The 21,384-nt window shown below is 44.3% G+C and overlaps 2 protein-coding genes across 3 annotated transcripts in view; one reads left to right on the forward strand and one right to left on the reverse strand.

Moving 5' to 3' along the window:
* Nucleotides 1-14,586, forward strand: part of LOC139169300 (protein mono-ADP-ribosyltransferase PARP12-like) — a 41,641-nt gene extending 27,055 nt beyond the window's left edge. Inside the window, exons 9-13 of the mRNA XM_070755252.1 lie at nucleotides 3,795-3,888; nucleotides 4,806-5,019; nucleotides 8,714-8,844; nucleotides 10,505-10,656; nucleotides 12,663-14,586. Coding sequence (XP_070611353.1) covers nucleotides 3,795-3,888; nucleotides 4,806-5,019; nucleotides 8,714-8,844; nucleotides 10,505-10,656; nucleotides 12,663-12,943 — 872 coding nt within the window. The 3' untranslated portion in view covers nucleotides 12,944-14,586. The remainder of the gene's footprint in view (nucleotides 1-3,794; nucleotides 3,889-4,805; nucleotides 5,020-8,713; nucleotides 8,845-10,504; nucleotides 10,657-12,662) is intronic.
* A 793-nt stretch (nucleotides 14,587-15,379) lies between these two features.
* The window catches only part of TTC38 (tetratricopeptide repeat domain 38), a 37,329-nt gene continuing 31,324 nt past the window's right edge, over nucleotides 15,380-21,384 (reverse strand). The window contains exons 13-15 of one of the 2 annotated variants that reach the window (XM_070755255.1): nucleotides 19,113-19,186; nucleotides 17,148-17,267; nucleotides 15,380-16,868 (exon numbers count right to left, since the gene is read on the reverse strand). In XM_070755255.1, the coding sequence (XP_070611356.1) occupies nucleotides 17,174-17,267; nucleotides 19,113-19,186 (168 nt within the window). In that variant the 3' untranslated portion in view covers nucleotides 15,380-16,868; nucleotides 17,148-17,173. Of the gene's footprint in view, nucleotides 17,268-19,112; nucleotides 19,187-21,384 lie in introns of both variants that reach the window. The other variant, XM_070755254.1, reaches the window with a different exon arrangement.

The raw sequence follows: 21,384 nt of genomic DNA on the forward strand, positions 1-21,384 counted from the left end.
TGGGCAGCAACTGTCCTCCTCCTCTTCTTCTTCCTCCTCCTCCTCCCACCCAAATTCCAAGCTTTTATTTCTTGCCTAATGGGTTTGCACACATTATTTGCTTTTACATTGATTCCTATGGGAAAAATTGCTTCTACTTACAAACTTTTCTACGTAAGAACCTGGTCACGGAACGAATTAAGTTCGTAAGTAGAGGTACCACTGTATTTTTCTTTGGTATGATTGCTGCTCTGCTCTCAAATTCCCATTGAATAAGACAAGCAGTTTAGTTTTGACCTCTGAGCTATAATTTATTTAGTGCCTCCTGGGGCACCATTGTTTTCTGGCGATTTCAAGTGGAAAGAAATAGAATAATAATAATAATAACCATCATCACAACCATCATCACAACACAGCAAACGAGATCACTATGTTGGATTTCGTGTTTCATCACCAGTCGGGTGTTTTCCAAGCACCTAGGACTGTGTTGTTGTTGTTGTTGTTATTGTTATTGTTGTTATTATTATTATTATTATTATTATTATTATTATTATTATTATGTCAATACAACACAGCAAACGAGATCACTATGCTGGATTTCGTATTTCATCACCAGTCGGGCGCTTCCCAAGCACCTAGGACTGCATGATGTAGCGGTGAATTATGTTTGCCGATCCCAGTAAAGCGGCCTTTTGCAATTGACAGATGGAGATTTTGTCAATTTCGATGATTTACAAATGTCCCCTGAGATCCTTTGGCACAGCGCCCAGCGTGCCAAGTACCACTGGGGCAACTTTCACTGGCTTATGCAGCTCGATTTTCAGATCTTCGTATTTTGCCAATTTCTCTAGCTGCTTCTCCTCAATTCTGCTGTCTCCCGGGATTGCGATGCCGATGATCCATACTTTCTTTTTCTCCACAATTATGATGTCTGATGTATTATGTTCCAAAATTCAATCAGCCGGAAGTTGGAAGTCCCACAGTAGTTTTTCTTGCTCATTTTTGACCACTTTTTCGGACTTATGATCCCACCAGTTCTTTGCCACTGGTGGATGGTAGTTCTGGCACAAGTTCCAGTGGATCATCTGTGCCACAGCATCATGTCTTTTGTTTTTGTTATTTGCATAGGGAAGGGGAAGATTAAAATCCACTTCAGTTTGTGGAGCTGAAATGACGGCCTTAATCTCCTAACATTGAGGTCTTCAAACTTGGCAACTTTAAGACTTGTGGGCTTCAACTCCCAGAATTCTTGGAGTTAAAGTCCACAAGTCTTAAAGTTGCCAGGTTTGAGGACCCCTGCTCTAACATTTAAATTACCTTCCAAAAGAAGAAAGTTCCAGAGGTCAAAAATGGGACGTTCGGAGTTTGAGAGTTTTTGCAGGGCCCAAAGTGCTACTCCAGCTTTTGAGATATACCGTATTTTTCAGTCTATAAGACGCACAGGACCATAAGACTCAAGTTGGTTTAGAGAAGGGGGGAAAAATCACTTTTTGCTTCTGTGCATCCCGTTTTTTGCCCTCCCCATTAAAAAAAAATGCTTTTATCCCCATATCAGATTTATTCTTCGGACTGTAAGTGGGTGGAAATGTCTGTATAGAGCGAATAAGGGCCCGTTTTGGCCTCCGGGATGCTGTTTTTGCCCTCCCTGACATTGGGGAGGCCGAAAATGGGATGTGTGGAGGCCAAAAACAGTCTCGTTCTTGGCCTGCAGAGTGCTTCTGGATGCCGGGGAGGGTGAAAATGTGACATACGGAGGTTTTGGGCAGCCAAAAAATGGGCCCTTATTCGCTCTATAAGACACAGAGACATTTCCACCTATTCACAGTCCGAACAATACGGTAGTTAAAATCTGATATGGGAATAAAAGCATCATTTCATGGGGGTTTTTTCTTCCTGCATCTTTTCTCTAGGCCAGTGTTTCCCAACCTTGGCAACTTGGAGATACCTGGACTTCAACTCCCAGAATTCCCCAGCCAGCATTTGCTGGCTGGGGAATTCTGGGAGTTGAAGTCCAAATATCTTCAAGTTGTCAAGGTTGGGAAACACTGCTCTAGGCATAGACAGTGACTTTTGTGTGTGTGTGTGTGTGTGTGTGTGTATCTCACATGTTTTTTTGCTGAATTTGAAAATTAAGGGAGACTAGGATAGATCTATTTCGGCCTTATTTTGGCCTCATCAGCTCGCCATACCCACTGGGACTTGAACCTGCAACCTTTGCCTTGTAAGGCAGAGAATTATCCTCTAGGCTACAGTATCCAATCCCTTCAGCTCTGCACCAGGGAAAGGTTACATATTTTTGTGTCGAATCACCCTGGTGTATTGAAGGAACATCACAGCTCCTTATTTGCCTCTCGGCCCAACCCAGAGCCATTTCCAAGGCAGTTCATTTTATTGATAGCCGACAATTCTATCTGTATGTGTCACATGTTTTTTTGCTGAATTTGAAAATTAAGGGAGACTAGGATAGATCTATTTCGGCCTTATTTTGGCCTCATCAGCTAGCCATACCCACTGGGACTTGAACCTGCAGCATTTGCATATATATAACCTTTACCTATACAGTGGAACCCCGACATAAGAGCTGCTCTACTTAAGAGCAACTCGAGATAAGAGCTGGGAGGGGAGAGATATTTTTGTTCTACTTACAAGCCCAAATTCGAGATACAAGCGCCAAGGAGCTGTCTCCTGAAGCCAAACACTAACTTCCGCGTTCGGCTTCAGGAGACAGCTGCGAAGCGGCGCGCGTGTTTTAAAAGGTTGCAGCCGGCCTGGGGGGCTCGGGGGGGTGCTTGCAGCTTTCTTTCTTGCTCTTTTTCTTTCTCTCTTTTACCTTCCCTTCCTCTATTTCTTCTTTTCTTTCTCCTTCCCACCTTCTTCCCTCCCTCCCTTCACTCATTCCTCTCTTACTCTCCCCTTTCATAAGTTTCCTTGCTTCCTTCCTCTGTTCCTGTCCCTTCCCCCTTTCTTTCTTTCTTTCTTTCTTGCTCTTTTTCTTTCTCTCTTTTACCTTCCATTCCTCTATTTCTTCTTTTCTTTCTCCTTCCCACCTTCTTCCCTCCCTCCCTCCCTTCACTCATTCCTCTCTTACTCTCCCCTTTCATAAGTTTCCTTGCTTCCTTCCTCTGTTCCTGTCCCTTCCCCCTTTCTTTCTTTCTTTCTTTCTTTCTTTCTTTCTTTCTTTCTTGCTTGCTTGCTTGCTTGCTTGCTTGCTTGCTTTCTTGCTCTTTTTCTTTCTCTCTTTTACCTTCCCTTCCTCTATTTCTTCTTTTCTTTCTCCTTCCCACCTTCTTCCCTCCCTCCCTCCCTTCACTCATTCCTCTCTTACTCTCCCCTTTCATAAGTTTCCTTGCTTCCTTCCTCTGTTCCTGTCCCTTCCCTCTTTCCTTCCTTCCTTCCCACCCTCCGTCCATTCATTCACCCATTCCTCTCTTGATCGCTTAAAGCCGGTCCCTGGTGCAAAAAGGGTTGGGGACCTCTGTCCTACAGGATTGGGTGGCAGAGAAGTTGAACATATGTAAATTTAAAAGTTTAAGAAAGTTTACAAGTTAAGTGAAAGAAACTTCATTATTCATTTATATGTACATGTACATTTCTTCATTAAAAACTTGTCTTTCTGCATAATTTAGACTAACTTTGTGAGTTTTTTGAGGGCTGGAACCAATTAAAATTATTTACATTAATTCCTATGGGGAAAAGTCGTTCGAGATAAGAGCTGCTCGACTTAAGAGCCCAGGTCCGGAACGAATTAAACTCGTATCTCGAGGTACCACTGTATATATAATTAAATCTAAAAGCATTCTATCCTCTTTCTCAAGATATGATCCAGACAAATGTGAACTATCCCACGCAACGGGAAGTCCGAAGACGTCCCAAGTTTGTTTCCTCTGAAGATGTCAGGACAAAGAAAGGGTAAAGTAGAGGTGTTGGGAAGGGTCTCGGAATGTAATTAAGCTTGTGTTGTTCCTTCTTTTTCTAATTTCCTGAAAAGGAGCTGTGTTTGAATCCTGCTATGTTGTGGTTAGCTCTGGCCCAGCTCCTGCCCCAAGGAATGTGCAGGTGGATGTGGGGGAAACATCCACATGCCGCAGGCTTGTTTTGCTCCCGATGGAATCTGCCGACGAAGCCTCCTCTGTCCAAGGAAGCGTGAGTGACAGGGAAGAGGGGAGTTTAGCAGACAGCCCAGGAGGAGATCAATCATCTGTATCATCCCTGGATTCTGAACAAGAATTAATGACACATCCGCGCATGCGTAGAGTGATGCATAGGAGACAACAACTGAAGGATTATTACAAGAGAAAATGATGCCACCTGTGGTTGGCTGGGGCTGCTGTAATTAGTGCTACAGATAAAAGTGCAGCCTGGTGTTTTAGCCTCATGGCAGTTTATCTGATTCATTGTTTCGTCAAGAGCGTGGTTTTTGTGCTGTTCAAGATTGTGTGTGTGGACTCTCTGGACTTTAGAATTGGCCTCAGTTTCCCAGTTATTGGGTGAACAATTGGATTGCATTTAACCTGTGCCTTGTGTGTACCAGAAAATCCCTTTGACATTTAAAAAGGGAGCTGTTTCGGTTTTTCTGTTTGTAAAAACCTTTGGGTTTTCCTTTTATCGTGTGGTGTGTGTCTTCCTGGACTAATTACCCTGAAATTACAGGCGGTTGAAACACGCCGGCAGAACATCCTACGACTTTTTTTTTTGTTTCCATTTTGGGAGAGATTTTTTTTCTTAATTTTCTCCTTTTGCTTTTTCCCCAGAGTTGTTCTTGTAGTTGGAACTGGGGGAAAAGATTAACCATTGTCCCTCACACTTTTTCTTTTGCTTGTACTCAGACACACAGCAACAACAACAGCAGCAACAACAACAACAGCAGCAGCAGCAACAGCAGCAACAACAACAGCAGCAGCAGCAGCAGCAACTCCTACACCCATAGTGTCTATCATGAGAGCTCCAACTTACACTCATACACCCATAGTGCCTCCCGTAAGAGCTCCAACTTACCCTCCAAACTGGGATAATGCCTTCCTACCTCCACTTGGCTTCAAGGTAATTTGATTTCCCCATGTTGTTTGCATCTTTTTCATGTATATTTCTTACTGCCCTGTTCCCTGTTTTATAGAAACTTTATACAGTAGTACCTCTAGATACGAGCTGCTCTACATGCGAGTATTTCCAGATACGAGCTAGGAGGGGAGAGACATTTCTGTTCTACTCCCGAGCTCAAATTCGGGATAGGAGCCGAGCATCCACTAGGTGGCGCAAGAATCCTTGCTTTTGGTTAGAATCCTTGCTTTTGGTTATCTCGGAGGGGGGGAAAGTTATTTGTTCCAGAATACGAGTTGCCTCGAGATACAAGCTCCCTTATGGAACCAATTATGCTCGTATCTAGGGGTACTACTGTATTGCAATGTAATGCAGCGCTGGAGAAAGGTTTTTACCTGAATGAAATGTAATATTCTCCGGGAGGGGTAGGCAGAGTTGGCTTAAGAACCTAAGAAGAGCTACGCTGAATCAGGCCAAAGCCCATCGAGTCCAGCATTCTGTGTCACCCAGTGGCCCACCAATTGTCCATGGGGATCTTGAGCAGAAAGAGAAGGCAAACCTCCCATTTCCCTTGACCCCTAACAAATGGTACTCAAGGGAATCCTGCCTGCCTCAACCAACATAGAGGCGGCACATGGACATCCGTTTCAATAACCACCGATACACTTGGCATCCATGAATCTAATCCTGCCTTGAAGCTATCAAGGCTGACAGCTGTCACGACCTCTTCTGGAAGTGAATTCCATCAACCAAGGACCCTCTGGGTGAAGAAATATTTCCCTTTATTTGTCCTCACTTTCTTACCTATGAACTCGAGGGAGTGCCTCCTCGTCCTAGTATTGTGTGATAGAGAAAATATTTTTTCTCTATCCACCTTTTCTATCCCATGCATGATTTTATGCACTTCGATCAAGTCACCTCTTAAACGCCGTCTTTCAACCCCTTGTCATACAAACCTTTCGAGATACAACTCGGGGTTTAAGATTTTTTTTGCCTCTTCTTCCAAACTATTTTCATCTTACAAACCCAAGCTGCCGCCACTGGGATGCCCCGCCTCCGGACTTCTGTTGCCAGCGAAGCACCCATTTTTGCGCTGCTGGGATTCCCCTGAGGCTCCCCTCCATGGGAAACACCACCTCCAGACTTCCGTGTTTTTGCAATGCTGCAGGGGAATCCCAGCAGTGCAAAAATGGGTGCTTCGCTGGCAACGGAAGTCCGGAGGTGGGGTTTCCCAGCGAGGGGAGCCTCAGCGAAATTGCAGCATCGCAAAAACATGGAAGTCTGGACGTGGGGTTTCAAGGACTTCCGTGTTTTTGCGATGCTGCAATTTCGCTGAGGCTCCCCTCGCTGGGAAACCCCACCTTCGGACTTCCGTTGCCAGCGAAGCACCCATTTTTGCACTGCTGAGATTCCCCTGCTGGGATTCCCCTGCAGCATCGCAAAAACACAGAAGTCCGGAGGTGGGGTTTCCCATGGAGGGGAGCCTCAGGGGAATCCCAGCAGCGCAAAAACGGGCGCTTTGGCTGGCAAAAGGGTTGAGTTTTGGGCTTGCATGCATTAATCGCTTTTCCATTGATTCCTATGGGAAACACTGTTTCGTCTTACAAACTTTTCACCTTACAAACCTTGTCCCGGAACCAACTAAGTTCGTAAGAAGAGGTATCACTGTATTGAAAATGGAGCATGCACACGCGCTCACTTCGATTATATTCGGACCTTCCACGCATGCATGCAGCCTTCCACGCATGCATGCAGCCTTCCACGCATGCGCTTTGCTCATACTCATGGCTTCCACGCATGCAAGCGGCTTGAAAATTTGGCTAAATAGGACAGCAAAGTAGGTAGGCGGGCCTGTCTGTAGGTCGCTACTACCCATTTGCCTCAACCAGTTGAATATCACATCTGGGGACGATGTGAATTTATAGGGTTCCAAGTTTAGATTCCAGTTTGGGAATTTAAATCCATTCCCTTTCTTTCTGGAGCCATGACCAAGAATGTTTTTTTTAAAAAAAAATTCAGGTTTTAAAAACAATATTTCTATAGTTTAATACAAATCTATGTCTGTTTTTCCCCCATTTTGTTGCATTTCTTATAATCACCTCTTTATAAAAACACTTATTGCATTGCATTTTTTTATTTCTCATTTTTTTGTATGTCCTTTCACATTTCATCCCGCTCCCCTGCCTTTGTTATTTATCCAATTGCGGTAATCCCTTGCTACTTCGCGGTTCATCTTTCGCGGATTCGCTACTTCACGGGTTTTCAAAGGGGGCTTAAATCCATTAAAAATTCATAAAATTCTTCTACAGTACTACTGTACTCTATTAAAGAACCTGGTAGGATATCACATGTAGTTCCAGCTGAGAAACATTACAGAACGACTGTTTAATGCAAAAGGTGGGTTTCAAAAGTCCAAATACTCGTTAAATACATTAAAAAATATATTTCCTCTACTTCACGGACATTTGTTTTTCATGGGTGGTCTTGGACTGCACCCCCCGTGAAAAACGAGGGACCACTGTATACCAAATATTCCAAATCTCATAATATTCTGAGTTACTAATTCCCTTGATCTCCATGGTCGTTTCTGTCCATTTCTGCACATCTAAAGATTTTAGAAACATAGAAGACTGACGGCAGAAAAAGACCTCATGGTCCATCTAGTCTGCACTTATACTATTTCCTGTATTTTATCTTAGGATGGATCTATGTTTATCCCAGGCATGTTTAAATTCAGTTACTGTGGATTTACCAACCATGTCTGCTGGAAGTTTGTTCCAAGGATCTACTACTCTTTCAGTGAAATAATATTTCCTCACGTTGCTTTTGATCTTTCCCCCAACTAACTTCAGATTATGTCCCCTTGTTCTTATGTTCACTTTCCTATTAAAAACACTTCCCTCCTGGACCTTATTTAACCCTTTAACATATTTAAATGTTTCGATCATGTCCCCCCTTTTCCTTCTGTCCTCCAGACTATACAGATTGAGTTCATGAAGTCTTTCCTGATACGTTTTATGCTTAAGACCTTCCACCATTCTTGTAGCCCGTCTTTGCACCCGTTCAATTTTGTCAATATCTTTTTGTAGGTGAGGTCTCCAGAACTGAACACAGTATTCCAAATGTGGTCTCACCAGCGCTCTATATAAGGGGATCACAATCTCCCTCTTCCTGCTTGTTATACCTCTAGCTATGCAGCCAAGCATTCTACTTGCTTTTCCTACCGCCCGACCACACACTGCTCACCCATTTTGAGACTGTCAGAAATCACTACCCCTAAATCCTTCTCTTCTGAAGTTTTTGCTAACACAGAACTGCCAATGCAATACTCAGATTGAGGATTCCTTTTCCCCAAGTGCATTATTTTACATTTGGAAACATTAAACTGCAGTTTCGATTGCTTTGACCATTTATCTAGTAAAGCTAAATTATTTACCATATTACAGACCCCTCCAGGAATATCAACCCTATTGCACACTTTAGAGTCATCGGCAAATAGGCAAACCTTCCCTACCAAACCTTCCCCTATGTCACTCACAAACATATTAAAAAGAATAGGACCCTTGTGGCACACCGCTTGTAACCTGTCTCTGCTCAGAATATGATATTATTTTCTGGCGGGGTCTCTTTGTTTTCCCATAATTGTGCATAGACCAAGAATGTTTTCAACCCTTTGTAATAATGTCTTTGGTTTTAGGCCATTGAGGTGAAGAATAATTATCCGGAGTTCTTGGAAATTGAGAAGCTCTTTCAGGTGACGATGAAAAACTACAAAATTAACAAAATACAACGAATCCAGAACCCATCTCTCTGGCAAGTCTACCAGTGGTGCGTATTCCGTTTTATTGCTGTCATTTGCTGTCAGTGTTACAAGAAGCCGGGGTTCTTGACCTCTTAAGGCAGTCGCTTTATTACCTTCGCTGAATTACCCAGGGCATATCAGTCGACCTTCAAAATTTATTACAGTGGTACCCCTACCTACAAACGCCTCTATTTACGGACTTTTCTAGATAAGAACCGGGTGTTCAAAAGATTTTTTTGCCTCTTCTCAAGAACCATTTTCCACTTACAAACCTGAGCCTCCGAAGCTATAATCGGAAAAGGCAGGGTGGGACCTCCCTAGGAATCTCCTGGTAGGAAACAGGGTCGGAAAAGGCGGGGAGAAGCCTCCGTGGGACCTCTCTAGGACTCTCCTGGGAGGAAACAGGGTCGGAAAAGGCGGGGAGAAGCCTCTGTGGGACCTCTCTAGGACTCTCCTGGGAGGAAACCGGGCCGGAAAAGGCGGGGAGAAGCCTTGTGGGACCTCTCTAGGAATCTCCTGGGAGGAAACCGAGCCAGAAAAGATGGGGAGAAGCCTCCGTGGGGCCTCACCCAAGTTTTCGCTTTCGGCGCAATGGGCAGAAGCCAACTCTTGCGGCGATGTGCGCCCACCCGCCGTTCAGCTGGAACTGCGGCACACCGCTCCATTTTCGCTACCGGGACACCTTATTGCCCTGTACCGGCTGCAACCCACTACTGTGTGCGTCCCCGCGCAAGATTTTACTCCCTGCACATGCCCAGAAGCGAAATCTTGCTGGGGCCCGGCGTGCGCCCAGTGGAGACACGGTGCGGCGCATGGAGCGCCCTGGTAGCAACAGGAACTGGCAACCCTTCACTGCCCTGGCCCCATCTGACGCAAAGCCTTCCCCAGACTCCAGGACTGACCCATGTTCCTCCCCAAATTCTTCACTGTCCGAATCTGCTGCTAGCTTTGTTGGCCGCTGGTTGTTGTGATTCAGTCTGAGGCTCCTCAGGGACCGGCCGGATCTCTGCCTGATCCATGCCCAGAGGAGGAGGACAGTGAACAGGAGGGAGAGGTTCAGGCAGACGGGGGAGAGGAACGTCAGGAAGAGGAGGAGGGAGAGCAGCCTGAGACCCCCGGAGTGGGGGGCTCTCCCCAGCTAGTAGCCTGGATTCATTGGATGAAGACGCACAGGCTATAATAGACATGAGGCAGCGACGTGCAGCTCAAAGACGGGGCCAATTAGAAAGGTATTTCCATCCCTGAATTGGCAACAGCTGGGTTTGGGTGTAGTTCTCCTCAGCAGGGTTGAAAAGGCAGGCCCGCCCTTACAGTCTTGTGGAGAGTTATCAACTGGGAGTCCTGTGACCTTGCTTCGATTCTCGGCGTCTCTGATCTTGGCTTGTGGTCTAGAAGTCTGGAAGACTTGGGGGAGGCGTGGGTTTTATTATCTCCAGCGTTGTTTTTGCCAGCAAGAATCCTGTTTTATTGCCTGGCCTTCGTGAAACCTCTGCGAAGCTTCAGAGTGTTCCTGTCTGTAAGAACAGTTTTTGTCACCTGTGTTTGCTTTGAATTATATAAACTGCCTTTGCTTTTTACCCGTGTGTCTGGATACTCTTTTTGGTTGGTGTTGGCGTCTGGGGGGACCCAGACAGAACACTGGTTGGCCCCAACACTAGTACGAGATGGATCTTTCCTTTGTCCTAGGCAAAAGGAGCAGATGATGAAGAAGAAAGGGGGCCAGAAAATTGACGAACGGCTCCTCTTCCATGGGACAAACCCTTCCAGCTTGAAAGCCATCTGCACAGACAACTTTGACTGGAGACTCTGTGGTACAAATGGGACCGTTTATGGGAAAGGTAAGTTGTTATTATTATTAATATTTTATTATTTATTAGATTTGTATGCCGCCCCTCTCCGAAGACTCGGGGCGGCTCACAACAGTTATGAAAAGGCAATAGAACAATAGAACAAATCTAATATTAAAAGAAAAGATATATAAAACCCCAACAATTAAAAACCATACAGCACATACATACCAAACATAAAATATAAAAGCCTTGGGGAGATGTCTTAGTTCCCCCATGCCTGGCGATAAAGGTGGGTCTTGAGTAATTTGCGAAAGACAAGGAGGGTGGGGGCCGTTCTAATCTCCGGGGGGAGTGGATGCCAGAGGTCCGGGGCCGCCACAGAGAAGGCTCTTCCCCTGGGGCCTGCCAAGCGACATTGTTTGGTCGACGGGACCCGGAGAAGGACAACTCTGTGGGACCTTATCGGCCGCTGGGATTCGTGCGGTAGAAGGCGGTTCCGGAGGTATTCTGGTCCAATGCCATGTAGGGCTTTAAAGGTCATAACCAGCACTTTGAATAGTGACCGGAAACTGATCGGCAGCCAGTGCAGGCCACGGAGTGTTGTAGAAACATGGGCGAATCTGGGAAGCCCCACGATGATTCTCGCGGCCGCATTCTGCATGATCTGAAGTTTCCGAACACTTTTCAAAGGTAGCCCCATGTAGAAAGCATTGCAGTAGTCGAACCTCTAGGTGATAAGGGCATGAGTGACTGTGAGCAATGACTCCCTGTCTAGGTAGGGCCGCAATTGGTGCACCGGGCAAACCTGGGCAATGCCCTCCTTGCCACAGCCGAAAGATGATATTCCAATGTTAGCTGTGGATCGAGGAGGACGCCCAAGTTGCGAACCCTCTCTTAAAGTGCTTTTTAAGGCGCTTGCAACCAAAACCAGAAAAGAGCTTTCTTTGCCTTGGAAGAACAAATAATGCTGAGCTGCTCTTCCTTATGACCCACTAGGGGGCAGCACTTCCCTGGCTTTGCTGAGCTCTCTGAAGCTTTGGAAGATCTGGTTGGCACAGTGGCACCTCTGCCTAAGAACGCCTCTACTTACGAACTTTTCTAGAGAAGAAACGGGTGTTCAAGATTTTTTCCCCGCCTCTTCTCAAGAACCATTTTCCACTTACAAACCCGAGCCTCTCAAACTATAACTGGAAAAGGCAGGGAGAAGCCTCCGTGGGGCCTCTCTAGGAATCTCCTGGGAGAAAACAGGGCCAGAAAAGGCAGGGAGAAGCCTCTGTGGGGCCTCTCTAGGAATCTCCTGGGAGGAAACAGGGCCGGAAAAGTTGGGGAGAAGCCTCCGTGGGGCCTCTCTAGGAATCTCCTGGGAGGAAACAGGCCCGGAAAAGGCACCCATTATTTGCTTTTACTACTACTGCACGAATCCCAGTGACCAGTTAGGTCCCACAGAGTGGGCCTTCTCCGGGTCCCGTCAACTAAACAATGTCGGTTGGCGGGGCCCAGGGGAAGAGCCTTCTCTGTGGCGGCCCCGACCCTCTGGAACCAACTCCCCCCAGAGATTAGAATAGCCCCCACCCTCCTTGCCTTTCGTAATCTCCTCAAAACCCACCTCTGCCGTCAGGCATGGAGGAACTAAGATATTCTTTTCCCCCTAGGCTTCTACAATTTATGCATGGTATGTTTGTATGTATGATTGGTTTTATAACAAGGGTTTTTAGCTGTTGTAGTATTGGATTTTTACATTCTGTTTTTTGTCACTGTTGTTAGCTGTCCACGGAGAGGGGCGGCATACAAATCCAATCAATCAATCAAATAAATAAATAAATAAATAAATAAATAAAAAATTAAATTTAAATTAAATAAATTAAATTAAATTAAATTAATAAATAAATAAGCCTATCCGTTGCTGTTTCCAGGGCCATCCCGCAGCCCAGATCTTAAGCATGCTGGATGTGGCCCATGGGCCTTTGAGTTTGACACCCCTGGTTTAGAGTCAAGGAATTGTTCTATCTGCTTGAAGCAATTAAGTGTTTTTTCCCCCCTGTGCTCCGTTCCAGGAAGCTACTTTGCCAGAGACGCCAGCTATTCGGACAATTACTGTCAGCCGAAGGAGGATGAAAAGACGATGTTTTTAGCTCAAGTTCTAGTGGGTGAATTTGCTCTGGGGCATCCGACCTATACTCGCCCACCAGCGAAAATAAACAACATGCTCTACTTTTACGACAGCTGCGTGGATAACACAGCCAACCCGTCGGTCTTTGTCATTTTTGAGAAGCATCAGGCTTACCCTGCCTATCTTATCTTTTACAGGGAAGAAAAGAAATGCATTTTATCTTAAAATATGCCTTTTACATTTGCCATAATCTTCTTAGCAGCTTAAATGCCTTCTTTTCAAATCAATCATTTTATAGAACCGAAATATACATTCCGAGCAATACGAAAGGCTGAATCGCTTATTGTTGATGGATAGAAACCCGACTCTTTTTTTAAATTATTATAATGATGTTTTAAGAAAGAATACTGAAAATTTGTCAAATAATAACAATAATGGGGTTTTAATCCTTCGTTTCTTAGTGAACAACGCTTTAGTTCCTCCTTCAGCCTTTAGCTTTTAATATACGACGTTTATTATGGATGGGTGTTTAATCCATCAGTAAGGTTGGACAAACTACATTTATTCTTTTGTCCTCCTAGACGGATGCGAACTGTTATTACCGAAGACATACAGTGAGCGAAACTCCTGTTTGCTCTGCATACAAGTCTAAGTTCGCATCAGTTATAAGATCCAATGGTTTGAAAATATACCTGTGGTTCTGGATCGGTGATTTAAGGTTCTCCATTTTATAATTATGTATCATCCTCCGCTGTTTTCTCTTAATGGTTTTGACGTAACGCTTTCTGGCAATTTCCAATTTCAGCAGTATCACATTTCGGTTTAGCGAGCATGCAATCTTTCTTTTTTTTTTCATTTTAGAAGAGATTAGTACCACCTTTCCTTATTTTGCATATTTGCATATTTGATTATACAACATGAATATTGGGAAAATGCGATGTGGATGTTTGCAGTTTGGCGTGAGAAGTGTCGCTGTGTAATTAATAGAAGTGCTGGGGCTGGGGTTGGCCTTAAACCCTAGATATCGACAAACGTCTAGTTGTGCCTTATAACGAAAATCTGGCACTTGTTATAAAGACAATCCTTGACATATGACCCTTTATTCAAACTTATTAAGTGTCCTAAGTGAAGAGACTTAAGAGCCTGAACTGTAGCGCCACTCACGTGGTCGGAATTCAGGGAACTTGGCAACCCACTCACAATTAAGACAAAAGGGGCACTTTAAATCCTACCACCACCTGCCTTGTTAATATGACCTTCTACTCCGCACTCCATCGCCCTAGCTGACCTCAGTCTTGTACCGACTGCTGATGAAAGGAACTGGACCTGGCTACTGGGCAAGACTTTGGCTGCGGGAAGAAAAATAAAGGCCAAAAGCAGTCTGGACCATAACATACCAAACTAAGTGCTGTTTTTGGTGGTGGTGGTGGTGGTTGTTTTCTTCTCTCCTACACCTAGCAGCGGGAGTGAGTAAATGGCGGAGTGCAGGTGGCAGGGCCTCAGAGTATAAGGTGCGAGGGCGTTGCCAGTAGTCCCTAAACGATGCAGTTCTAGAGCTGCCCACAAAACAGAGCGGAGGGCAGCCATAAGAGAGAAGGCGGAAGAGTGGGTGTAGTGGGAGAACTGGAGACGTGTCCCTTACCAAGGTTCAAACAAAGCATAAAAGTGGCTTGGCGTGGTGTGGTTAGTCGCTTAATGACTACAATTGCTGTCGTTAAATCGGCGTGGCCACATAATTTACAACCGCACTGCTTGGCAACGTTCCAGTTTCTGTCGCTCGAAATTGAGAACTTACGTAGTGATTTTATGTATCTCTTTTTTAAAAGCTTCCCTGCTAAAACGCTCCCGGAATAAAATGTTAAATTTTACCAAGTGAGTCGTCTGTTTATTTATTTGATTTTTTAAAAAAATGTTGCCCTTTTCTTTAGACTCTGAGCAGCTTACAACAGGTTAGCAATAGCACTTTTTAACAGAGCCAGCCTATTGCCCCCACAATCCAGGTCCTCATTTTACCCACCTTGGAGGGATGGAAGGCTGAGTCAACCTAGAGCCGATGATGAGATGTTAATGCTTAATGCTCTTTATGTGTAAATTGTGTACATTGGGGGGCAGTTTGCAGATGATACAAGGGCCACTGGCCGCATCCGAGATGGTAAGTGTTGTTGTTAGCTCTGGCCCAGCTCCTGCCCCAAGGACTGTGGATGTGAGGGAGACATCCACATGCTGCAGGCCTGTTTTGCCCCCAGTGGAATCTGATGATGAAGGCTCCTCTGACCAAGAAGACATGAGTGACAGGGAGGAGGAGAGTGTGGCAGACAGCTCAGAAGGAGATCAATTATCTCGCTCCTCCTTGGATTCAGAACAAGAGTTAATGATACAGCCACGCATGTGGAGAGTGATGCATAGGCAGCAACAACTGAGAGATTATTATCAAAGAAAATGAGGCCACCTGTGGTTGGGTGGGGCTGTGGTAATTAGTGAGGCTGCTATAAATAGCAGCCTGTGGGTTTGGCCATTGTGGAGGATTATCTGATCATTGTGTTTCGTGACTGCTTTACTGACTTTGACTTTTTGTGGGGAAAAAGCAACACACCAAAGTCGAAGTCAGCAAGGTTTGAAATCCTGAATTTAACTTTTAAAAAAAAGGCAATACATTTGTACTTCTGAATAACCAGATGTTTATTTGATAGCTCCGTAGCCCAAAAGCCTTCAATTGTAGCCCATTGATTTGTTTTAATAGCATTTGTAAACTAGCATTGCCAACAGTCTATGAGCAGACGCCTTCTCTATCTATCTTTATGCTTCTGTAGAGATGCGTGGAAGCAACTAGCATTCAATAAACCAGTGTTTCCCAACTTTGGTAACTTGAAGCTATTTGGACTTCAACTCCCAGAATTTCCCAGCCAGCATTCGCTGGCTGGGGAATTCTGGGAGTTAAAGTCCAGATAGCTTCAAGTTGCCACGGTTGGGAAACACTGCAATAAACTACCATATTTTTCGGACTATAAGACGCACCGTTGTACAAGATGTACTGAGATTTCGAAGAGGTAAGTAAAAGGGGAAAAAAAGTTTTTGTCCTCTCTGGCCCCCCAGGAGCACTCTGCAGGCCTCCCAAACCAGGGGTGGGCTACTACCGGGACCGGGGGAGGGGGATGCAAAAATAGAACTCCGCCCCAGAGCACCCAATTTGCATTGAAAGATGTTAAAAGAAAATGCAGGGTATCCTGCATAAGCCTTACCCACAGTGTAGTAAGAATTTTGGTAGCCCTTCGTTGTCCCAAACCCTCTGCACGCCCTGTTTTTTACAAATGTGGGCCTGTTTTTCGTCCATTTTTGTGAAAAACTGGGCATGGAGAGGTTTTGGGAGGCCTGCAGGGTACTTCTGGGGATGGGAAAATGCAAAAATGGGGGGCGTTTTTGCCTTCCCCCAGCCCCCAGGAGCACAAAACCTCTGTGCACCATTTTTGGGGAAAATTGGCCCATTTTTAGCAAAAATAGGACACGGCATGGCTCTGGGACCCCCGGAATGGCTGTATTCGGTGTATAAGACACACCAACATTTCCACCCTCTTTTAGGGGGAAAAAAGGTGTGTCTTATTGTTGTGGTTGGCTCTGGGCCAGCTTCTGCAACAGGGAATTTGGACGTTGCTTCAGGGGAATTCTCGGGTTCACAGAGATGTGTGTTATTGCTAGCAGATTCTGATAGTGAAGATTCATTGCCAAGGTCAGAAAATGGGGGAGGGGAATCAGGCGGAGAGATGGGTTGCAGCCAGCCCATCAGTTAATGCTCCCATTAGTGAGACGTCAGACTCCGAGGAGGATCTGCTGGCAGATGCCTATATGCGCAGGCTCATGACAAGAAGGGATCAGCTGCACAGGTATCGTCGAAGATAAGGGAGAACACCTGTTGCTCATTAGGTTCATGGGTTTGGTGATAAATGACGGGCGTTGGGGAGTGCAGTGTGGGTGTTTTATCCATTTGGAGAAAGATCATTGCTAAGGTTTGGATTATTCCAGGACTTCTACTGACTTTTTTGACACTTCACAGTTAATTAACCCTTGTGGACTCATAGTAGGGGGTGGCTGAGGACTCACCGATGCCTTAATTGCTCATTTGTTTTTGCCTTTGGCCGCATTCCAGGACTGTTATCTGGGTGAGAGAAATTTGGCTCTTTTAAAAAGTGCGTGCTTTCAAAACTGTTTTGGATAAACTATTTTCAGTTCTTCTGGGCTTGTGTGTTTGAATTTGCATTCCTAACTCACTGGGGAACATTAGTGAAGAGCCCGGTATAACGCTTATACTCCGAAAAATATGGTAAACAGAACAAGATCAAAACTGACCCAGAGCAAATCTTCCAGATACGGTTTTCTAAGGAACACATAAATTCCTTGAATTTATGCAAGTCTGGACTGACAACAATCTCCTTGCCTTGAAATCTCTATGTGACGTTGGGTTTATCCCAGGGCGTGAAGACCTACTGCTTTCCTCATCAGCCGTTCGGTTAATGGTGAGTTTGGCCTGAGTTCATCACGTTCCATAAGGAGGCATCTAAAAGAATAAAGGGACAATGGTGTGAAAACATTGAATAGAAGAACTCTTTAAATAGAAATAGCACTTAAGGCTTATATACCGCTTCACAGAGCTTTCCCCCAAATTTCTGCTTCGCCCTTCCTACAGTTTTTTGCACTCTGGAGCCTCAGGAAGCTACAGCGAACCCTCCAGAGTGCAAAGTACCTCTACTTAAGAACTTTTCTAGATAAGAATCGGGTGTTCAAGATTTTTTTGCCTCTACTTAAGAACAATTTTCTACTTAAGAACCCGAGCCCAGAAAAATATCCCAGGAAATTTGAGAGCGGCACGAAGGCCCGGCCACTTTCCTGCCATTTTCCCTTTAATCCCAGCCATCTGGGCTGCCAGAGGAGCCTTTCAGTGGCGCTTGAGGAGGCTTTGGCAGTCCAGAGCGAACGGAGCATTTTCCTTTCTCTGGGCACTTGGAGTGGGAATAAACCTCTGCCAGCGCCCAGAGAAAAGAAATACTCCATTCGCTCTGGGCAGCTGAAGAGTCACCAAAGTGAAGGAAAGGTGCCGGCTACAAACCGAGCGAGCAGGAGGAGAGGGGAGCCCTTCAGCATGGGAAGGAAGAGGAAGCAGGTAGCAGCAGCAGCCAGTGTATGGGAGGCAGTGTATGGGAGGCAGTGTATGGGAGGCAGCCTCGCGCCGAGTGTATTGGAGGTGCGTGCTCCTCCTCCCTGCCTCAGAATCCCTCTTTTTTTTTTTTGCCTTAAAGATTCCCCTCCCCTCACCTTCTTCCTTCGGCAGCGACTGTCCTCCTCCTCTTCTTCCTCCTCCTCCTCCCACCCAAATTCCAAGCTTTCATTTCTTTCCTAATGGGTTTGCACGCATTATTTACTTTTACATTGATTCCTATGGGAAAAATTGCTTCTACTTAAGAACGTTTCCACTTAAGCATCTGGTCACGGAACAAATTAAGTTCTTAAGTAGAGGCACCACTGTATAGCACAATGGCAAACCAGAAGTGCGCTTTTCCTGCACTTGCGGTTTGCCCGTTTGGGCATAATTTTTCACCTACAAGGCTTCAGAAAGGCCCTGTGTGCATGCGTGGGGGGCAGCATGGGGGTTTGTGCATGCATGGGGAATAGGGAAGGGGTGTTGGCATCACTGGTATAGGGTTTGAAAATAAAACCAAAAAGTTATCTGCCTTTTTCCAAATAACAAGAGATGTTCACGTCTCTTCCAAAGAAAATTGTCTTCCTTGCTATGTGGTGGTGACTGCAGAGTCAAAACTTGAATCTCTGCTTCTCTTACTTACTTCGGAGAGGGGCGGCATACAAATCTAATAAATTACTACTACTACTATTATTATTATTATTATTATTATTATTATTATTATTATTACGCCATCACTCTACTAAACAAATAATTCCCTGAACACTGTCAGACTTTCTACTAAATCTGCACTTCTATTCTACTAGTTTTTCTCATCATTCCTATCACCCATTTCCTCCCATGTTGACTGTATGACTGTAACTTGTTGCTTATATCCTAAGATTTTTATTAATATTGCTTCTTCATTGCTTATTTGACCCCTATGACAATCATTAAGTGTTGTACCACATGATTCTTGACAAATGTATATTTTATTTTATGTACGCTGAGAGCATATGCACCAAGACAAATTCCTTGTGTGTCCAATCACACTTGGCCAATAAAAATTCTATTCTATTATTATTATTATTGTTGTTGTTATTATTATTACTACTACTACTACTACTACTACTACTACTACTTGTAACCATGATGCTCCTCTACATTCATTGCTACGGTATCTTTCAACCAGGTAAAATCCAGAATCTACCGCAAAGTTGTACTTACCTAGCAAGTCTTTGGTTGGCTTTAGATTTGCTTTTTAAAGCAGCGTGAATCAGCAACTGGGCAAAAAGGTCTCTCTGGAAGAGAAGGAAACGTAGAAGAGATGTTATTCACTCCACTATGCTTGGCTGCATAGCTAGAGGTATAACAAGCAGGAAGAGGGAGATTATGATCCCCTTATATAGAGCGCTGGCGAAACCACGTTTGGAATACTGTGTTCAGTTCTGGAGACCTCACCTACAAAAAGATATTGACAAAATTGAACGGGTCCAAAGACAGGCTACAAGAATGGTGGAAGGTCTTAAGCATAAAACGTATCAGGAAAGACTTCATGAACTCCATCTGTATAGTCTGGAGGACAGAAGGAAAAGGGGGGACATGATCAAAACATTTAAATATATTAAAGGGTTAAATAAGGTCCAGGAGGGAAGTGTTTTTAATAGGAAAGTGAACACAAGAACAAGGGGACACAATCTGAAGTTAGTTGGGGGAAAGATCAAAGGCAACATGAGAAAATATTATTTTACTGAAAGAGTAGTAGATCCTTGGAACAAACTTCCAGCAGACGTGGTTGGTAAATCCACAGTAACTGAATTTAAACATGCCTGGGATAAACATATATCCATCCTAAGATAAAACACAGGAAATAGTATAAGGGCAGACTAGATGGACCATGAGGTCTTTTTCTGCCGTCAGTCTTCTATGTTTCTAGCAAGATGACTGCAAGGTGAGCACCTGTTGTGGGTGGATCACAGCCAGCTTCTCTGATAATGAATTTTGAGCCAGGTGAGCCGGGTCCATCCGAGCATCGGAGACCTGTGTGGCTATTGGAGGATTCAGACAGTGAGGGGGAAGGAGAGATGGAAGATGAAGGTTCTGGAGAGACAGAGGTGAAGGCCTAGGGAACCCCCAGCTAGGGCCTCGTCTGGGTCAGATGAAGAGGAGGTGATTAATGTTCCAGGTATGTGTGCGAATGATTAGGGGGAGACAGGAACAATTGCGCAGACACAGGAGGAGATCTTCATCACTGTTGAAAGTAATAGGGAATTCTGCAGGAGGTTTGTGGGAGTATTCTTTGCAGGAGTTATCGTTCGTGGTTTAACAGAGAAACAGATCCACAGTTTTCTCTAAGCCAACATCCCTGCTTTCAATTCAATTCAATTTGTTAGATTTGTATGCCGCCCCTCTCCGAAGACTTGGGGCGGCTCACAACAATAATAAAAACAATATTCCAGCAAAAACAAATCTAATATTAAAAAGCACATAAAACTGCTTTCTTGGAGAAACCCAGCCTTTGGACAATTGCTTTATGAAAGACTGTAGCTATTGCAAAAATAGTAAGTACCCTTGCTTTCTTTCCAGTTCGGAGACATTATTTACAAACCTTGGAGGGGGGTTTGGACATTGGTTATCAGCCTTGAAGATAACTCAGACTCTTTGGCAGTAAACAGACATTCTTTTGCCGTAATTGTTGTTATCAGCCAACTTGTTAATGAAATATATTTTTGTGTTTCTGAAACTCCAGTCTGTGTGTTTTACTTTGACCTTCATTACTGCTCAACTGCCATACCAGGCAGAACAGCGCCTGGAACTGGTTAGGTGTAAATGCAGAGAAAAATTTCCGCCCACTTCCATCCAGAAATTAGCAAACATGAAATCAGAAAGGAAAGGAGTGTATATTTTTCTCCCAAAATTAAATATAAGAAGGTTCCCTTTTTATTTTTAAATCAACGGCCGCTGCTATGGGCTCTAAGGAAATACTACAAGGTGGAACGTGGTGCTCGGGATGACTTTTATTCACACTTGCTACTCCAGTTGGTAAATCCTCAGACTGATTGGAACATCTGCCGAGGAAGTTTGGAAAAAGTCAAAGGTATTGGCCAGAATGAAGTTCCATGTTGTGGCCTGTCAGCCACCAGCCCCTAAAGCAGTCGAATCAGAGGAGGAAGCCTGGGAATCAAGGTCAGCACCAAGGCAACCTGAGAGCTCCGAGGGGGAAGAGGGAATGGAGCTGGCAGGGAGACAGAGGCGGAAATATTGAATTATGGGAATTGAATTTAATTCCCAGAATTCTCCAGCCAGCATAATTAAAGTGGCCCAGGTTTGGAAATTAATTAATTAATTAATTAATTAATTAATTTTATTAATTTTATTAATTTTATTAATTTTATTAATTTTATTAATTTTATTAATTTTATTAATTTTATTAATTTTATTAATTTTATTAATTTTATTTATTTTATTTATTTTATTTATTTTATTTATTTTATTTATT

Source organism: Erythrolamprus reginae, chromosome 6 (genome assembly GCF_031021105.1).
Source record: "Erythrolamprus reginae isolate rEryReg1 chromosome 6, rEryReg1.hap1, whole genome shotgun sequence".
NCBI classification, from domain to species: domain Eukaryota; kingdom Metazoa; phylum Chordata; class Lepidosauria; order Squamata; family Dipsadidae; genus Erythrolamprus; species Erythrolamprus reginae.